This window comes from Crotalus tigris, unplaced genomic scaffold, assembly GCF_016545835.1.
Source record: "Crotalus tigris isolate CLP2741 ecotype Arizona unplaced genomic scaffold, ASM1654583v1 scf7180000017841.2860490, whole genome shotgun sequence".
Classification (NCBI taxonomy): Eukaryota; Metazoa; Chordata; class Lepidosauria; order Squamata; family Viperidae; genus Crotalus; species Crotalus tigris.
In genome coordinates this window covers 2,278,791-2,296,464 of record NW_024096667.1, presented here as the reverse complement: position 1 = coordinate 2,296,464, position 17,674 = coordinate 2,278,791, and the positions used below count along the sequence as shown (strand labels likewise).

Below are 17,674 nucleotides of genomic sequence, written 5' to 3'. Positions count from 1 at the left end.
CAGTGTATTAAAGGCTATCAGCAGAATGCACTTATGTGCTATTTATGGAACATAAATGAAGACTAAATATTTCATATATTACTTATATTATACTAAATTATTTCTAGCCTTTCTGCTCAATTTGTCCTATAAGGTGGATTACAACAAATAAAAAACAAAATTAAAATAAAACAAATTAAAAAGGCAAGTTAAACTCAGTACAGACATGTTTTTAAATTTTAAAATCTAATCTAGGAAACCAAGTGAGTCTGTATTTTTATCAAGAAATCAACCAGTTGTATATTAAGAATTTAACAATATTATTCCCTTAGTAGCTCTATTATGTAGCCCTATTAATTGCCCTATTATCAGCAGTATGGCCATATCCTTTGAGCAGCACCCCATTTCACTGCCTGCATCACCTTCCATTTTAACCCAGATGGCAAGCACATGTAGGAACGGCTGAAACAAAGATGGCAAGACACAATAAATGCATATATGAATATTGCACAGTTGGATCCAGATGCTACGTTTGATCATGCAAAATGGCATTTGTTGATCTAAAAAAAAAATTCTGCACATGCAGGAATAAAGATAGGATGATGATGACTCCTTAGTTTAGTAGCCCTATGGCAAGACAAACATCTCACCAATTTATTGTTATCAGGGATGTGCAAGGTTCTTATTAAAAGTCATGCTATAATATTGTGCAAATACAATTAAAACTTTCCAATTCATTTTTGTGTAACATTTTTAGCTCACTCTTCAGACAAAAATCATCTACATTGGTTGATTGATGGTGATTTATGTATTTCACTAAGATGGCCATCCATTTTAAAAAACACACCTCTGTGACTTACAATAGGGGTCCTCAACCCCCAGTCCATGGACCGGTAACAGGCCACGACATGCCAGCAACCAGTCCGCACAAACAAGCAAAACCCCATCCGTGGGATGCAGGCAGCACACAAAATCACGCACTCTCCGGTTTGTAGAAAAAACTTTCTCCACGGAACCGGTCCCTGGTGCCCAAAATGCTGGGGACCTCTGACTTACATCACAAGAAAAGCCAAAAGCCAATAGAATCAAAACATTCTCCAACACATCCAGCAAAACCATCCCTGAGTTTAAATCTTCCCCTAACATTGCACTTGTGGGAAGAGCCAGTTCTTATGGTCTTCTGGAAGGCTATTAAAGCAGTGGCCTGCTGGATCTCAAGATAGGGGTTCCCCACAGAGTTGGGTCTGCTAAGGAAAAGTTTCACTTCCCAAGTCCTGCTAGGTGACAATATTACCCTCAGGAAGAGTCCTGCAAATACCTGTTCCATGCCAGGTTAGCAAGTCATTAAATAACAAACTAGTTGAAGAGCCAGTAATGATGACAATTTGATTATTCTTCTCTTTTCACAGGGCGAACTTTGAGGAGAGTAGCAGTAATATGTGATTATGACTAATTATTCTTAGTTAAGGACTATAAACTAATTTTGTATTTCTCACATTCTGCAATTAAATGTCCCAACTATCGCCATTTTTAATATTTTTTACATGTTGTATGTAGCATGTAATACATTCAAGTAAGGACTTTCCAATAAGTGGAAAAAAAGGACTTTCTGATAAGCAGTTTGGGTAATAAAAGAAAGTTTGGGAGGCATCGCCTTATACTTTACTGACTGGAAAACAGATCACGGATCTATGTTTCTGTCTGGCTTTTTAAAATTGAGCTCTTTCATGTAAAGTATTTGTCTTTCCTTGTGGAAACATCAAGCTTAATTAACCTTTTGCTCCCTCGAAGTATTTTTACTCCTGGCCTTTTATACCATTTGCACATTTTTCTTATGTAATCAAAAATTGGATTCCAGAAATTATTTAAAAATACACAGAAAACATACTGCCCATGACATGGTGCAACTGAAAAGTAGGGAAACACATTTAATTATTGATATTACAATATGTTTAATGTATACCAATAGATTGTGGTTTGTACAGGATTGTTCTACTGTTGGCAAACTGCCAGTTGGCTCGAAGGAGGAGTCAAGCAGGGACCCAGCTTGGAATCGTTGTGCAGTGGCAAGAGATATAAACTTAACCTACCCCAAGATCCATGAAGCCTTATCTAGTCGTTCCCAGGGAAGACAACCAATCTGGGGAGATTCTTGTAACATAGGTAGAAGATAATAAATGTGGTCACTTAAGCTATTTAGCGGGGTTAGATGAATCAAAAGTTGGAATTAAGATTGCTGGGAGAAATATCAACAACCTAAGATATGCAGATGATACCACTCTAATGGCAAAAAGTGAAGAGGAACTAAAGAGCCTCTTGATGTGGGTGAAGGAGAGTGCAAAAGTTGGCTTGAAACTCAACATTAAGAAAATCAAGATCATGGCATCCGGCCCTCTCAATTCCTGGCAAATAGATGGGGAAGAAATGGAGGTAGTGACAGATTTTATCTTCCTGGGCTCCAAGATCACCTCAGATGGGGACTGCAGCCAAGAAATTAAAAGACGCTTGCTCCTGGGGAGGAAAGCTTTGGCAAACCTAGATAGCATACTAAAAAGCAGAGACATCACCCTGCCAACAAAAGTACGTATAGTCAAGGCCATGGTTTTCCCAGTTGCAATGTATGGCTGTGAAAGTTGGACCATAAGAAAGGCTGAGCGACAAAGAATTGAGGCCTTTGAACTATGGTGCTGGAGAAGACTCCTGCGAGTCCCCTGGACTGCAAGACGATCAAACCGGTCAGTCCTAGAGGAGATCAACCCTGACTGCTCTTTAGAAGGCCAGATCCTGAAGTTGAAACTCAAATACTTTGGCCACCTAATGAGAAGGAAGGACTCACTGGAGAAGGGCCTAATGCTGGGAAAGATTGAGGGCAATAGAAGAAGGGGACGACAGAGAATGAGGTGGCTGGATGGAGTCACTGAAGCAGTAGGCGTGAGCTTAAATGGACTCCAGAAGATGGTAGAGGACAGGAAGGCCTAGAGGAACATTGTCCATGGGATCGCGATGGGTCGGACACAACTTCACAACTAACAACAACAAAGCTATTTATGAGTGGCTCTGGTTGCTTGCACCTGACATCTACTCTTTCAAATCACTGGTGGTAATTAGAGGGCTGGGGAGTTTTGTTTTGCCACTAGAATGACATCAAGAATGTTCAATGATACCCAAGATGATCGGCTAGAAAGGGAACATTCTACTTAGAAAGCAGCTGTTTTTATAATCAACGTTTTATCAATATAATGTGTCTGTGTGTAAAATCTCCTATCTTTTCAACTACTGCAAAAGTGCTGTAGAAAACATTAAGTCTACTACAGACCCTTTCATAAATTTGAATGATTTAGCACGAGGAAGATTATATTCATTTTAAACTTCTTCTACAAAGTTGTCATGATGCGGCTCATGTCTGAGTGTGTTCCTCGTGCTTATGATAATGAGTGCTATTTTTAGCCTTGTTGAAAGGCAGACACCTGCCCAGAGGATTGTACCGCATACACACTCTTGTGGATAACTACGCTTCGTTTTGAAGCTTGGATGCATATGGTGATTTTAGTAATGTGTTTAAAAAAAAACTTTTTTGTAGTAGATTTCTGAAGTTGCATCTAGAAAGTATTTTGACATAAAAACACTAATAATTCAGAAATACTCTGCACAGGAAAGCCAACTCTGAATCAAGTACAAATAGTGTAGTGCTCTTTCAGCTGTAAATGCACTGTTTTGCAGTTCTTCCAGATTCTATGGAAGCCCAGATAATCATCTCTAAAAGTATCTCATTGTTGAGTTTTTGAAATCATTTTACGCTGATTCTGTCTTTGTCAGAAAAGTGATCTTGCTTCTTTTCCATACACTTGTGCAAACATATATTTCCCAAATGTGTTGGACTTTAACTCTCATAGCTTTAACTGATATTGCCATGAGAAGAATGAAGTGGCATTCAAGCTAGATAACTATAAAAAGCTTTATGTGGGGCTACCTGGGAAGAATGTAACCCAGTGGTGGCGAACCTATGGCACGGGTGCCAGAGGTGGCACTTGGAGCCCTCTCTGTGGGCACACGCACCATATCCCCAGTCCCACCTCCTCACACGGCCCCCTCACCATCAGCCCTTCTGAAGGAGAGTCGCCCCTGGGCACGGCCCAGGCAAAGCAGCACAACCAAGGACATGGCAGCTGGGCAGCGGGGACAAGACTCTGCCCTTGCGCCCCATCGCGCACAGATGCTCCTGCGGGGCGTGGGCGGAGAGCGTGGCCACCATGGCGCTGCTGGGCTGCCTGGGTGATCTGTGGCGGGCCGTGGAGGTGGTGGGTGGCCCTGTGGGCAGGGCGGAGCAGGGACGGGGGCGGTGTTTGGGCACTCTGTCTCTAAAAGGTTCGCCATCACTGATTTAACTGAATATCATTTTATTTACACTATACTTCTCCTCCAAACAGAATTTAAGACAATACTAAATTCTCCTCCAAACAGAATTTAAGACAATGTAAAGAAACCAAATTTAGTCAAGCACTTCAGCTCATTAACACTTCAATTCAAATACCTCTGATTCTTCTTAAATTGTAAAATGCACGTACATTTTATATTTATTGGTAAATAAAAATGGAACATAATACATGTAGTCCTAAACTTACAGCTGGACACTTAACGACCATTAGATGTTATGACAAATCTCCTCAGAGCTACTTGCAACTCATTTTCAAAGTTACAATGTCCGCCCATGTTCATGTGATCGCATTCTGAGCATTTGGCAGAATTTTATAGCTGTTTGCTATGTCCCATGGTTACATGACCACAATTTGCAACTTTTTTGCAGGTTTCTGGTATTTACTTCTGGTTGTCGGCAAAAAATGCCCATTATGGGAAATGGATTCACTTAATGACTGCCACACAAAACATAAAATATTTAATCTGGCCATATAATGCCTTGACTGCCAACCATAATTCCAAGATCAATTATTGTTGTTAAGTTAAGAACTATCATAAAAATAATAAAGGCAGAACAAAAGAAATCTTAAATTTAAACATCACCCAAGCTGCCTGAGTGGTGGCACAGTCTGCTTGGAGCCACCTCACTGTAGGACAAAAAAGGCTACTGGGGGTACAATATATTTCTGTCTCTGGTGCCCATAACTTAGCCATCACCACCATCTGGGGGAGGAATCCCTGTGATGTGATCAGCAGGGGAGGAAGCTACCACAAAAGACCTACCTAACCCAGACTGAATCCTGCCAGTGACTAGTACAGTGATGGTGAACTTTTTAGAGACCGAGTGCCCAAACTGCAACCCCAAACCCACTTATTTATCGCAAAGTGCCAGGGCCGCATCGGCATTGTGGTGCCCTCGGGGGGGGGGCAGGGAGGCGCCTCTGAGTGCCACCGCTGGCATGCAAAAACCAGGGGTGCAAAAATGGGCGACCATGCTGCAAGGTGAAAAAATGGCCGCTGCCATGCCACGGGGTGCAGATACAAGGCACTGCACCACGCAAGAACGGGGCAGGGCTAATGAGTATCACACAGGCACTAGCCCCGTCCCATTTGCAGTGTGTACATGCTTGCAGTCCCATGTGCACATTCACGCATGTAAAATGCTTCCCCCTCCCTTTTCTTCCAGTCCACCAATCAACAATGGTTGGTGACTTCTGCTCTACCATCCCTACTCGAGCTTGCTAGTCGGCCGCTTCACCTTCTTTGTGCTGGGTGGGGCTCCTGCTCCGGGCAACGGTGGCAGCCTGATGGATCTGCTGCTGGCGGTGGTGGCACGCATACCAACAGAGAGGGCTCTTACTGCCGCCTCTGGCATGCGTGCCATAGGTTTGTCACCACTGGACTAGTAAATGACTAACTCCTGCCTTCTAGCCAAAAGAGGTAGAGGTAACTCTTTCTTGTCAGCTCCATCTTCTGGTGATGAAGAATTGATTTCATAAAAACTAAATATGGTCATGCACGGTTAGTACTTGGACAGAAGATCACCAGAAAATTCCACAGTGTCTAAACAAAGGAATCCTGGAATAAAGCAATAGTAAAATGCTTCTGTTTTAAGAAAACTACATGAACTTGTTACTGAAATCACTAGGAGTCTAAATCAACTCAGAGATTTTTTTATTAATCAAGAAAAAACAAGATACTCACCTATTTCACTGGCAGTCTTATCTAGTTTTTCTTGCGATCTGCTGATAAGAACTATTTTCATTCCTTTTCTTGCTAACTGAGAAAATTAAATATAGATTAATTCCAATTCTGTACAAGCTCAGAATCATTATTAAGAATTGTAATTGTGGGGTTGAATCCAAAGATTCTGCCAGAAGAAACCTTTAATACCCACTTAATTCCAAATAAGTGTCTTAAATAGGAAAAAAGACATTTTATATACAGGTAGTCTTTGACTTATAACTGATTGCTTAGCAACCATTTAAAATTATGACATACCTGCAAAAAGAAGCTTAAGATCCAGTTTTGGAGTTATGACGCTCCTCATGGTCACATGACCACATTTTGGGCAGTTGGTAAGTGGCTCACATTTATGACTGTTTCTGGCACCCTGCAGTCATGTGACCATAATTTATTTGTTTGTTTGCTAAATTTATTTGCTGCCCATCTCTCCAAGGAGCTTCTTTGGGTGACTTACAACAGTAAAAAATGCAGAAGTGAAAAGATGTGCAAACATAACAGTATCAAAGTAATGAAACAATAAAGATAAACAGAATAACCACTGAAGGTATAGCAATATGAGAGTAAAAATGGACAGGGAGAAACAAGGAGCGCAGGGAGCAGGTGAGGTTTGATATCAGTCTATTAGCCACCTCCAGTGTAGTGCTCCCCCATTCGGTCTGTAGGCCAACAAGACTCTTACAGAAAGATAGGAGAGTAGGGGCTGATCTCAATCCAGGGTAGGTGGGCGGGCACCTCTACAGAGAAGGCTCTTCTTCTGAATGTCATCAGCCACTATTCTGCCTGACAGGATCCACAGTAGGCCTCCTCTGCTGGCACGAGTGAGGCAGGCCTGACATAGCGGGACAAGACGGTTCATCAAGTAGCCTGGACCCATGCTGTTTGCCATTTATGACATTTTTGCTGGAAAACTGTGTTTACTTCCAGCTCCTGGCAAAAAATACCCCACAGCAAGCAATGGGTTTGCTTCATGGCTGCTGGATTTGCTTAATGACTGTCACAAAAAAGGTCGTAAAATCGGGTCCAGTTATGTGATGACCTGCATGCCCATCATGACTTATGACTGTATTTGCCGAGGTCAATTACAAACTTGAGAGAACTATCTGTAGCATCCAAGTGACTGCACCAAATTTAGCTAACATGAATGACTACTGATCAATTTTGAAATGAAATGTCAAAATTAAATTTTTAGATCATTGTGAACATATTCTCCTTGTCAGCCAACTGGCTCACATATCCCACCCAAATATCAGAATGTAAGTAAATATACAATGGAAACCAGAACATTTTCTTTTAAGATTATTAAATAAAGAATTGGGGAAAAAATTGTTATTATATATGCTAATTGCAGCAAGAATTTTATACGCTCAAAAATGAAAAAAACTCATTAGTTTCCATAATGGAAGAATGGATTGAAAAAGTGACAGAATTGGCAGAGATTACCAGGTTAACCACATTAATTAGGGAAAACAACATAACTAGCTCTGTTTCTACTTGGAAACCACTTCTGGACTTTCTGTTTAAAAAAAAGATAAATTTTGATTTTGGGTTTTGATGATTAAATAGGATGTTATTATAGATTAGCTAGTATTTACTATCTTTATGTAAGTAAAAAGCTGAGGTTATAATCTTGTGATGTAACTTACTGCACCAAAAAAAAAAAAATAAAAAATGAAAGCCACTGCTTTTTGGCTTCTTTGCCTTTTCTTCATTCTAATCTTCTTCCATTTTTTTCACTGTATTTATTTTCATTTGTATTTTATATTTTAAAAAAAGTTCAATTAAAAGTTTTTTTTTTAAAAAAAGAGTAAACCACAGATGCACTGGGGAGAAGCCAGAAGCAACTCCTTACTGAAATGAATTCTCCTATAAAAAAACTGAAAGAGAATTAGGTAAATGAAACAGGAATTTCTGTTTTGGAAAATTGCTACTTTTTATGGAAGTAGGTAAAAGTTTAGCTAGGAAATTGTATCAATATTTTTAATTTCTTTTTAGACTGAGTGCAGCTGAGACAAATCTAGGATTCTTCTCCCCACAATCTAGAAAATCTTAGCATTTTATTCAGGCTTATCATACAAATCTAAACACAACTTTCAACCCTTCAGCAAAGTTCAGAACTCCAGATTCATCAAAAGAAAACTGCTGTGTCGGGAATATGGATATAGGAAGGGGCGCAAGCCCTAGAGACAGTTAGCTACGCTTAATAAGTTTCATAACTACATTCAAAATGGAGTGAGCAGACAGAGAATAAATGTTTTTTAAACTGGACCTGATATTGTTGGGATGTGATAGAATAAGTAAAATCCTCTAATATTTGACAGAGAATGGGAAACATCAAGGATAGAGTAAAGGGACCTTTGCAGCTTTTGCCAGTCCAGAGAAAGGGTGCTATCTTACCTGAACGCCTTTTCTCAGCACGGACATGTAGAATCCACCAATGGGTTAACTCTGCCTTCCTGCCCATTAGACCAAGTCAGCCAAATTTGTCACACCCCTCCTTGGGTGACCACTCCCCATTCTTTGACGAGGGTAAAGCTGCCTGTAGTTTGACATGTTGGCTCCCGGTTTCCTAATATGAAGTAGTTATTCTTAAGGGTGGGAGTGGATTCTACATCTCCGTGCTGAGAAAAGGCATTCAGGTAAGACAATGCCCCTTCTCCAGCACAGGAGATGTAGAATCCACCAATGGGACATACCAAAGCCTTACTGTCCCAATGGGAGGGGAGCCGGAGAGGCCACTGTCACGTCCCCCGTGATTACCTGTTGGAGGACCCTCCTTCCAAAGGAAGCTTCCATGGATGCAAAGCGGTCTATCTTGTAGTGTCGGATGAATGGAGAGGGCGAGGACCATGTCGCCATCCTGCAGACCTCCTTGATAGAGGCCTGTATGGCCCACGCCGTGGAGGTCGCAGCACTGCGAGTAGTGTGTGCTATGATCTGCCCTGGTGTTGGTAGGGACAGGGACTGATACGCTTCCTGACCGCAACCAGGTAAACGACCTTGAGAGATAAGTCCCTCAGAGTGCATGACTTGGGTTCAAAGGGTGCCTTGGTGAGGACCCAGAGGACTCGTAATTCCCAGGTGGAATAACTGTGCATTACGGGTGGCTTTGTGTTGGTGGCTCCCTTAAGGAAAGCACGGATTCTGGGTTGTTGTGCCAAGGGAGCTGAGTTTGCACATGTAAGTAAAGTGGATAGCGCTGCGACCTGTCTGAGGATGGTGTTGCAGGCAAGGCCCTTGTCCAGGCCATTGAGCAAATATTCTAGGATGTTTGGGATTGTCAGGTTCAAAACCTCAAGTAATCGCCTTTTGCACCAACTGCAGAAACTTTCCATGTGCAGTCATAGATGTGGTTAGTCGCCGGTCAGCGGGATGCATGAATCAATGAAATTAATCTTGGAGGGTATGATTCCCCACTCAAGATCCGCCGTTCTAGTGCCAGGCGGCTAATTAAAGCCATTGGGGTTCTGGGTGTTGTAGGGTTCCCTGGCTGAGTGGTATTTGGTCTGGGGGAATCTCCATGGGGGGGGGGAGCTGGAGAGATTCACCAGGTCCACGAACCAGTCTTCGTGGCCAATGTGGGGCCACAAGTATGATCTCCGCCCGTTCCTGTAGTACCTTGCGGATGGTTGTCGGGATCAGCGGAAGGGGAGAGAACATGTAAAGTAGACCTCCCCCGGCCATGGGGCGCGCACGGAGTCCACTCCCTCCGCTCCCGGCGATGGGGACCTTGAGAAGAACCTTGCTAGTTGGGTGTTTGTCGGGGACACAAACAGATCTACCACTGATTTTCCAAACTTCCTCCCTATTTCCGCAAATAGGTCTGGACTCAAGCGCCGTTCGGCGTGGTCCACAGTTGATCTGCTTAGGAAGTCCGCCTGTCTGTTCGCTGCCCCCAAGATGTGTTCGGCTCTGATGGAGGCAAGGTTTGCCTCTGCCCAGGATCCCAAGTCTTGGGCCTCCCTCATGACGGTTTTGGACTGGGTTCCCCCTTGCCGGATCACGTGTGCTTTTGCTGACATGTTGTCTGTGAGGACTAGGACATGTTGTCCCGCTACCCTGTAGTGGAAGTGACGAAGGGTCAAGTGTATGGCCCTTAATTCCAACCAATTGATGTTGTGTGCCAGATCTGCCTGGGACCATTGTCTCTGTGCCCACTGAGACTGGCATCCGTCGTGAGTGTGAGCCGGTTGGGTTCCTTGAAATGTGACCCTTTGGCTACTGCTGGTGATGCCCACCATTTGAGAGACCGCAAGGTTTCGGGTGGGACCCTTACTCGCCTGTTGGAAAAGCTCAGTCTCAGCCTCTGGAATGGAAGAAGAAACCATTGGAGTTCCCTGGAGTGTAATCTGGCCCAAGGGACTATTGCAATGCATGACACCATCTTCCCCAGGAGTTAAGACAGCCTGACCAGTGGCACTATTTGGTCCCTGTGTACCTTTAGCACTAGGGACCGTATGCTGTCGCGACGCTCCTGTGACAGGTAGACCTGTCCCCTGAGAGTATCTATGATGGCGCCCAGGTGTAGGATATGGGTGGAAGGATTGGCCTGACTTTTTTGGGAAGTTGACTGAGAACCCGTGTTCCTGGAGGACCCTGATTGTCTGAGCTAGGTCCGACTGAGTGACCTGAGGAGAGGGAGACTGAATGAGGATGTCTAGGTAGCACTGGGCGCACCGGTATTGCTCGGAGGTGCGCGGCCAGCACCGTTAGTACCTTGATGAAGACCCTTGGGGCTGACGAAAGTCCGAATAGAAGAGCCCTGTACTGGTAATGGTGTCCTGCGTAGTAGAACCTGAGGAATCGACGGTGGCTGGGAGCAATGGGAATGTGAAGGTATGCTTCCCTGAGGTCTATGGACGTCAGGAGATCCCCATGTCTTATGCCGCCTAGGATGGAGTGGAGGGATTGCATTTTGAACTTTCGGTAGGCTATATGATGGTTCAGACCCTTTAGGTCCAGGATTGCCCTCCAATCCCCCGAGGTCTTGGGAACCACGAAGAGGATGGAGTAGAATTCCCCCCCCCCCCGGTTTCCAACCGGCACCTGTTCTATGGTCTTTATCTCTAGGAGGTGTCGGATGGCCTCTTGCATAAGGTTGCTTTTGGCGGGGTTCCTTGCTTGGGGACAAGAGATGAAGTGTTCCGGGAGACTGGATACGAACTCTAGGGATAGGCCATATTGGATGGTTTGGCGAACCCAGGAGTCCGTGGTGGTGGCTTCCCAAGCCACCTATTTTTGAGGAAAACCTGTGCCTACGTGTGTATGGGTTTGAGTGTCTGTTGGCCCGCCTGCTGGAGTGGCCCAACATCTTACGCTTGTCCTTGTTTCTGGTCAAGTAGGGGTTCAGTGCTTCTCCGAACAGCTGCCCACCCTGGTAAGGGGCCGTGGCTAGGCGCCACTTGGCCTTTGGGTCGGCTTGCCAGTGTTTGAGCCATAGCATCCTGCATGCTGAGATGTTGGATGCTAACACTCTGGATGAGAACCTGGCCGCATGTAGCATGGCATCAGAGACATATTCTGACGCAGCCGCCAGCTTGCTCAGCTCTTCTTGTGTATGTACCTTCTCCTGGGGGATTCTGGCTTGTAGTTGACGAATCCAGAGTAAGGAGGTCCGTGCAAAGGATGCAAAGGTGACGGCTTTTACTGCCCACGCTGCCGCCTGGTGGGTCCTGTGGAATGTGAGTTCCCATCTCTTGTCATCAGACTTTAAGACTTCCACCATGTCCCGCGACACTGGGGACGGGGAGAAAAGAAATCCAAAGGGTTTGTCCACCTTTCCCCTGATTGGAAACAGGTTGGGGTCATGGCTGTCATAGATTCAGTTCTCGGTCCGTGGTTAGCCCTAGAGGCCAGTAGCCTGTTAAATGCCTGCTTGATTAGGGCTTGGAGCCGATCCTCGGAGGGAAGACCTTCGGTCTCCGTCCCCCTTAGCCCTGCCACTGTGGGGATGAAGGTGGCCTACAGGTATGATTGCTTGGGCTTGCTCCTCCTCAGGGGCCTGGAGCGACCCCTCCGGGAACTATACTGCTTGGGTAGAGGGTCCCAAGGTAAGATTGAAAGGCTCCTCCTCCATTTGTTCCACCTTTGTCCTGGCCTGCTTTTCCACTTTGGAGAATTCCCTCTCCAGAGCTTGGTGGCTTCTGCTAGCCTGTTTCTCTGCCAACTTGGAAGGTTTCCTTCCAGAAATGGACTTAGCTTTGGTTTTGATCCTGCCTGCCACCTCTTGCGTGGAGGATTTTTGTCTTTTGCGGCTGTTAGGAGGGGAGGCGGTGTTCTTGGATTGAGATACCGTGGGCTCCTTCATCCTGATGTGAGCTTTCTCAATGGCACCGAGAGGGAGCTCTGGCAAGGGATAGGCTGAACAGGGGTAGCAGGGAATGGTCTTCCTGCTCTTCTGACCACTTGACCGGTGGTAGGAGGTTGCCCGGTCTTGTCTACTGTTGCAGCAATCCTGCTTGCTGTAGACTGCAGGTATGCTTAACGTGGTCAGGTCCGCAATTGCACCAGATTACTGCGCAGGCGTTTCTAGGAATGAATTATGATGTGTATGTCTGAGTACTTTTTTTATTTTATTTTTATTTAAATTAATTTATTTATTATTACTATTTATTTATTCTTTATTATGTATTATTTATTTATGTATTATTTATTATTTATTAATGTATAGGTTTCCGGATGAAGGGGGGAGGTGAATGAATGGTTTGAGTGCTAAAGAGAAAGCACCGGCAACGAGGACCTTGCTCTGCAACTCTCCCCCCCTTATGGGATAAAGGCAGATTAGGAATCCCCATGAGGAAATAGATTCAGTGGTGGAAAAAGGGGAAAAAAACGGCTGCCGCATCTGATTTGGGGTTTAAATTGGCAACCGGAGTAGTTCCTGGTAAGGAAAGGGGGCGGCGCTTGTCACATTACTGTTTCCCTGGCAGGAAACGTGAGGCGGAGGAAGAAGAGGCTGCCTCCTGCAGCCGTGGTGTGTTCTGGTCTCCAAGATGGCTACCGGGGCAAACAGAAACAAAGGTGAAGCAATCGCTCCGTTAATCCAACGATCACTCAGAGCAACTCACAAGAAACATCCCTAAGGGAATGAAGACGCAAGGAGAAAAGAGGGAAATCCCAGGAGAATGGCAGCCGCTGCTCCGACGAGCAAGCCCAGCCAGCTGCTTAACGCTTAGCAGTTGATCGATCCTTCCCCGGGCTTTCCCTTTGTTCTGGTTGTTGCCAGCACTGTCAGCTGTCGCGCTGCTTCTAGCGCTTAACAGCTGATCAGGCTTTCCCCAGAGCTTTCCCTTTCATGCGGAGCAACGAGGATAAAAAAGAGGGTGGGGGATTCTGATTCTTAGGGAGTCCCTCCGATGGGACGGCTGCTGTGCTGTTCCCAGCACAGGCAGCTGATTTGGGTCTTTCTTACACTTCTTTAAAACTGAAGCCTCAGGAGAAGCTTCAGCTTTGTGGATGGAAAAGGAGGGAAAAAGCCCCATCTCTGTCTTCTACAGCCTATTTCATCCAGCGCTGATCCCAGCGCTGCTGGAAGGGCTGTGAATGAGGGGAGAGAGAATCCACCAATAATATCTACTACCTGCCTTAAACCGGGAGCCAAATTTGTCACATCCGTCTGGGCGAAGACCAAGTCAAGAATGGGGAGTGGTCACCCAAGGACGGGCATGGCAAATTTGGCTGACTTGGTCTAATGGGCAGGAAGGCAGAGTTAACCCATTGGTGGATTCTCCATCTCCGGTGCTGGAGAATGCTTCAATCTCTCTAGAAATTTCTGAGCTTGAAACTAATGCATAAATAACTAGTATATTATAATAACGTATAGTGACTCACCTCTAATATACATGAAGGGAATTTTAAAAAGAAATATCCACTTCTATAGCATGGAATAATAAACTTGATTATGAGTATAACACCAAACATCCTATGACAGACGTCACCAACTTTTTGGGCACTAGGGATTGGTTACGTGGAAAGAGGTTTTTTCTTGGACCGGAGGATGCATGGTTTTGTGTGCTGCCTGCATCTTATGATGGGGCTTTGGTTTTTTGTGCAACCTGGTTGCTGGCATGCCACGGACCGGTACTGATCCATGGACTGAGGGTTGGGGACCTCTGTCCTAGGGAAAAATACAATGCACACATCTTCCAATAGCAAACCCTAACATTAACGACACTATCAGGGGTTAACCATAATCATTAGCAACCCCTCTTTTGCACAGGGGAGTTCATCCTTCCCATTCTAATACAAAATGAATTTACTTGTGACTTTTAAATGTATTTTGTGGCTCTTTAATATATGTGAAAAAACACATTTATTCTTGAATTACTTTTATAAAGGGAAACACTTCCAAAACAGACCAGCACTACAAAGACTACATAGAATTACTATTTGGGGAAGACCTGAGGTAGACCTGCTTAAAACTTACCGCTTCTGCATAAGCCTTTCCAATTCCATCTGTAGCTCCTGTGATAACTATAAAATAGAAAGGGCAGAGGGGAAAATAAAATTATGAGAGTGAATTAAGATTTCCAAAGTACAGAACCATCAATAAACAAGCATATTAATATTATTATTACAAAAGGGTCTTTAAGGAGTCTCTTTCATTTTTCCTCTAATTGAAGCATTGTACAAATAGTCTTCGAATTAAGACCATTCGTTTAACATTCATGCTGAAGTTATAATGGTACTGAAAAGAGTGACTTATGATCAGTTCTTGCACTTTTGACCATTGCAGCACCCCTGTGAGTAAAATCTGGATCCTTGCAAACTGGCATTTTTTTATGATAGTTGCAGCGTCTTGGTATCATGTGATCATTTGCAACCTTCCCAAATGGCTTCTCACAAGCAAAGTCAATGGGAGAAGCTAAATTTGCTCAGTGCCTGCATGATTTGCTCAGTGTCTGCAGTGATTCACTTAGCCATAGCAAAATGATAGTAAAATCAGGTGTCACTAACTTAATGACTACATTGCTTAGCATTGGCAATTTTGGTTCCAATTATGGTTGTAAATAAATTACAGATATTACCTGTAATATCTGCATTATTTTATAATTTCCCTAAAAAATAGAATTCGAGACTGTTGTGAATGAATTAACAATATCCAGATGCAAATGACTCCATTACAAGTTAACATGAAATAAGTTCCTGTGTAGCCCTAACACAAATTATAGTCACCATTATTTCACGATAGAAAAAGCAATCTCACTTTCCTGACCTGTTACTTTTTAGGAGGATTAGAGCAGGGCTTTTCAACCAGTGATACGGGTACCACCTGCGGTACATTGGCACCTGGCAGGTGATAAGTGACCATCCTAGAAAAGTGGTAGCAGGGGAGGGGAATGTGCTGAACCGGTGGCAAATTATAAGCCTGAGTGAGAGATGGCTGGAGCTGCAGGGCTGTTAGGGCTCAGTGGAAGCGCCAGGATCAGTGCCGCTTTCCAGCTGATTGGCGCTTCTTCGGGGCTGTCAGGGCTTAGTGGAAGCACCAGGATCAGCGCCAGGCTCCAGCTGGAGCTTGATGCTGATCCTGGTGCTTCTGCTGAGCCCTGAAGAAGCACCAATCAGCTGGAATGTTGAAGCATCTCCAGGATCTTGTGATTTACATTCAGATGCTTGGCAACTGATTCATATTTATGACAGACACAATGTTCCAGGGTCATGTGAAGTGACCAAAACCTGCTGCAACCATCCAATAGACGGGGGGGGGGGAATAAAAACCAAACACCCCCCCACCCCCACTGCTAATCCTCAACAGAAATGCTCACAACAATGAAAACTTTGGACAGGAGGAAGAGCGCTGCCGGATGAGCAGGCAGGTGTCTTGCTCGGCTGTGGCTTGGGAGGCACTTTTTTCAGTGCCATTGTAACTTTGAACAGTCACTAAGCGAACTGTTGTAAGTTGAGGACTACCTGTACTTTATCACTTTTTTCCTTTTTTTTTTTTGGTCAAGTTTTTGACGCCTTGGTAGGCGACTGGTGGTACTCAGATATTGCCATTCCTAAAAGTGGTACAATGGGTGAAAAGGTTGAAAAGCCCTGGATTAGAGTGTAGAGCACAGGTATTTTAATTGGGCCTTGGACCACGTGACAGAAACCGAAACAGAACCAGCTTTGGTGATAGTCTGGACTTTGCAGCTCCAATATATACTCTAAAACCTCAGAACCTTAAACAGTACTATCCCTTTTGAACAAAGAAACAAAGGTTTGAATGGCAAACAAAGGCCAACATATGTTTGGGATTTTAGAATTCAAACACAAAAGCACCTGCCTCATAACCCCTTAGACAACAATTGCTGATAAGAAAAGACAAAAAAGAATGCATAGTGGATGTGGCAGTAGCTAGAGACAGCAAAGTAGAAGAGAAAGAACTGGAGAAAATCACAAAATACAAAGATCTACAAAGAGAACTGTAGCAAAAGAAACAAAGATAATACTAACAGTAATAGGCACCTTGGGTGCAATCCCAAAACATCTGAAGCATCACTTGAACACCATCAATATTGACAAAATCACCATCAGTCAATTGCAAAAGGCAGCTTTACTCGGAACAGCTTACATCCTGTGATACCTTTAATACCATCAAACAACAATAGCTGCCTTAGGAAGGATTCAATATGTGGATAAAAATGCCAAATCCAGTATAAACATCTGGTTGATTGTGTGACAAACCAGAGTAATAATAATAACAACTATCCCAATGTTTCCTCCACAAATCACCATTAAAGTTAAACTGAAGTCCTTCACTTGAAAAGAAGAAAAATGCCTTTATATAATTTAACACTGGCACTTGACCCATATGATTGCAAGATTCTCTGCAGGCATAAATGAATTTTGAAAAATTAACTTGAGCTGGTTCAAATATTATGTGTGGTTTTAGCCTACAGCATTTATTTTTTATTAATAATCACTTCAAAATCAAAATCATGTTATAGGAACACTTGAAGTTTACCCTCTACCCACTACATGCATTATACAAACTGTTTAGTTATTTGAAACTGGTTCAGCTCGTGTCTTTTAGCCCCGTGAACACTTAATGCACAAACACTTGATTGATTAAATATTAATGCCGCAGTAAGCTTTGACAGCTGTCTTTTGTCTGGGTGGGTTTGGGGAGGGGAAATATATGCAATGACAGAGAGCTTGCATCAATATTCCTCTTGGGATCTATTACATGGAAAGCAAATTGCTATTTCAATTCTCCTTTCTTGCTAAAAATAGCAGCTCAATTGATTCAAGCAACACAGCATCAGCTTAGCAGTGCCAAATTTAGAAGCTACTGAAGTCCCTAGAAGTGAAGCTAATGGAGTCTAATATATGCTAACTCATACTTTAGTAAGAACAAAGAAGGTAAATGTGCAGATCCTGCAAGCTAATGTTAGTACCAATACACTACAATAAGAGAAGCCCCACTCCAAAAAAAACCCTATCCAAAAATGACACAAATGTGAATTTTTAAAATGTCTTCTTCATTCACAGTGTAACAGAACACCTTCAGACTTTGCACCTTATCTTTCTTTTGTTCGTTATGCTTCCCACA

At 43.7% G+C, this 17,674-nt stretch overlaps 1 protein-coding gene across 1 annotated transcript in view; it reads right to left on the bottom strand.

Moving 5' to 3' along the window:
- The window catches only part of HSD17B12 (hydroxysteroid 17-beta dehydrogenase 12), a 70,329-nt gene that overhangs the window by 37,936 nt on the left and 14,719 nt on the right, over nucleotides 1–17,674 (bottom strand). Inside the window, exons 2-3 of the mRNA XM_039343323.1 lie at nucleotides 14,564–14,610; nucleotides 6,100–6,175 (exon numbers count right to left, since the gene is read on the bottom strand). Coding sequence (XP_039199257.1) covers nucleotides 6,100–6,175; nucleotides 14,564–14,610 — 123 coding nt within the window. The remainder of the gene's footprint in view (nucleotides 1–6,099; nucleotides 6,176–14,563; nucleotides 14,611–17,674) is intronic.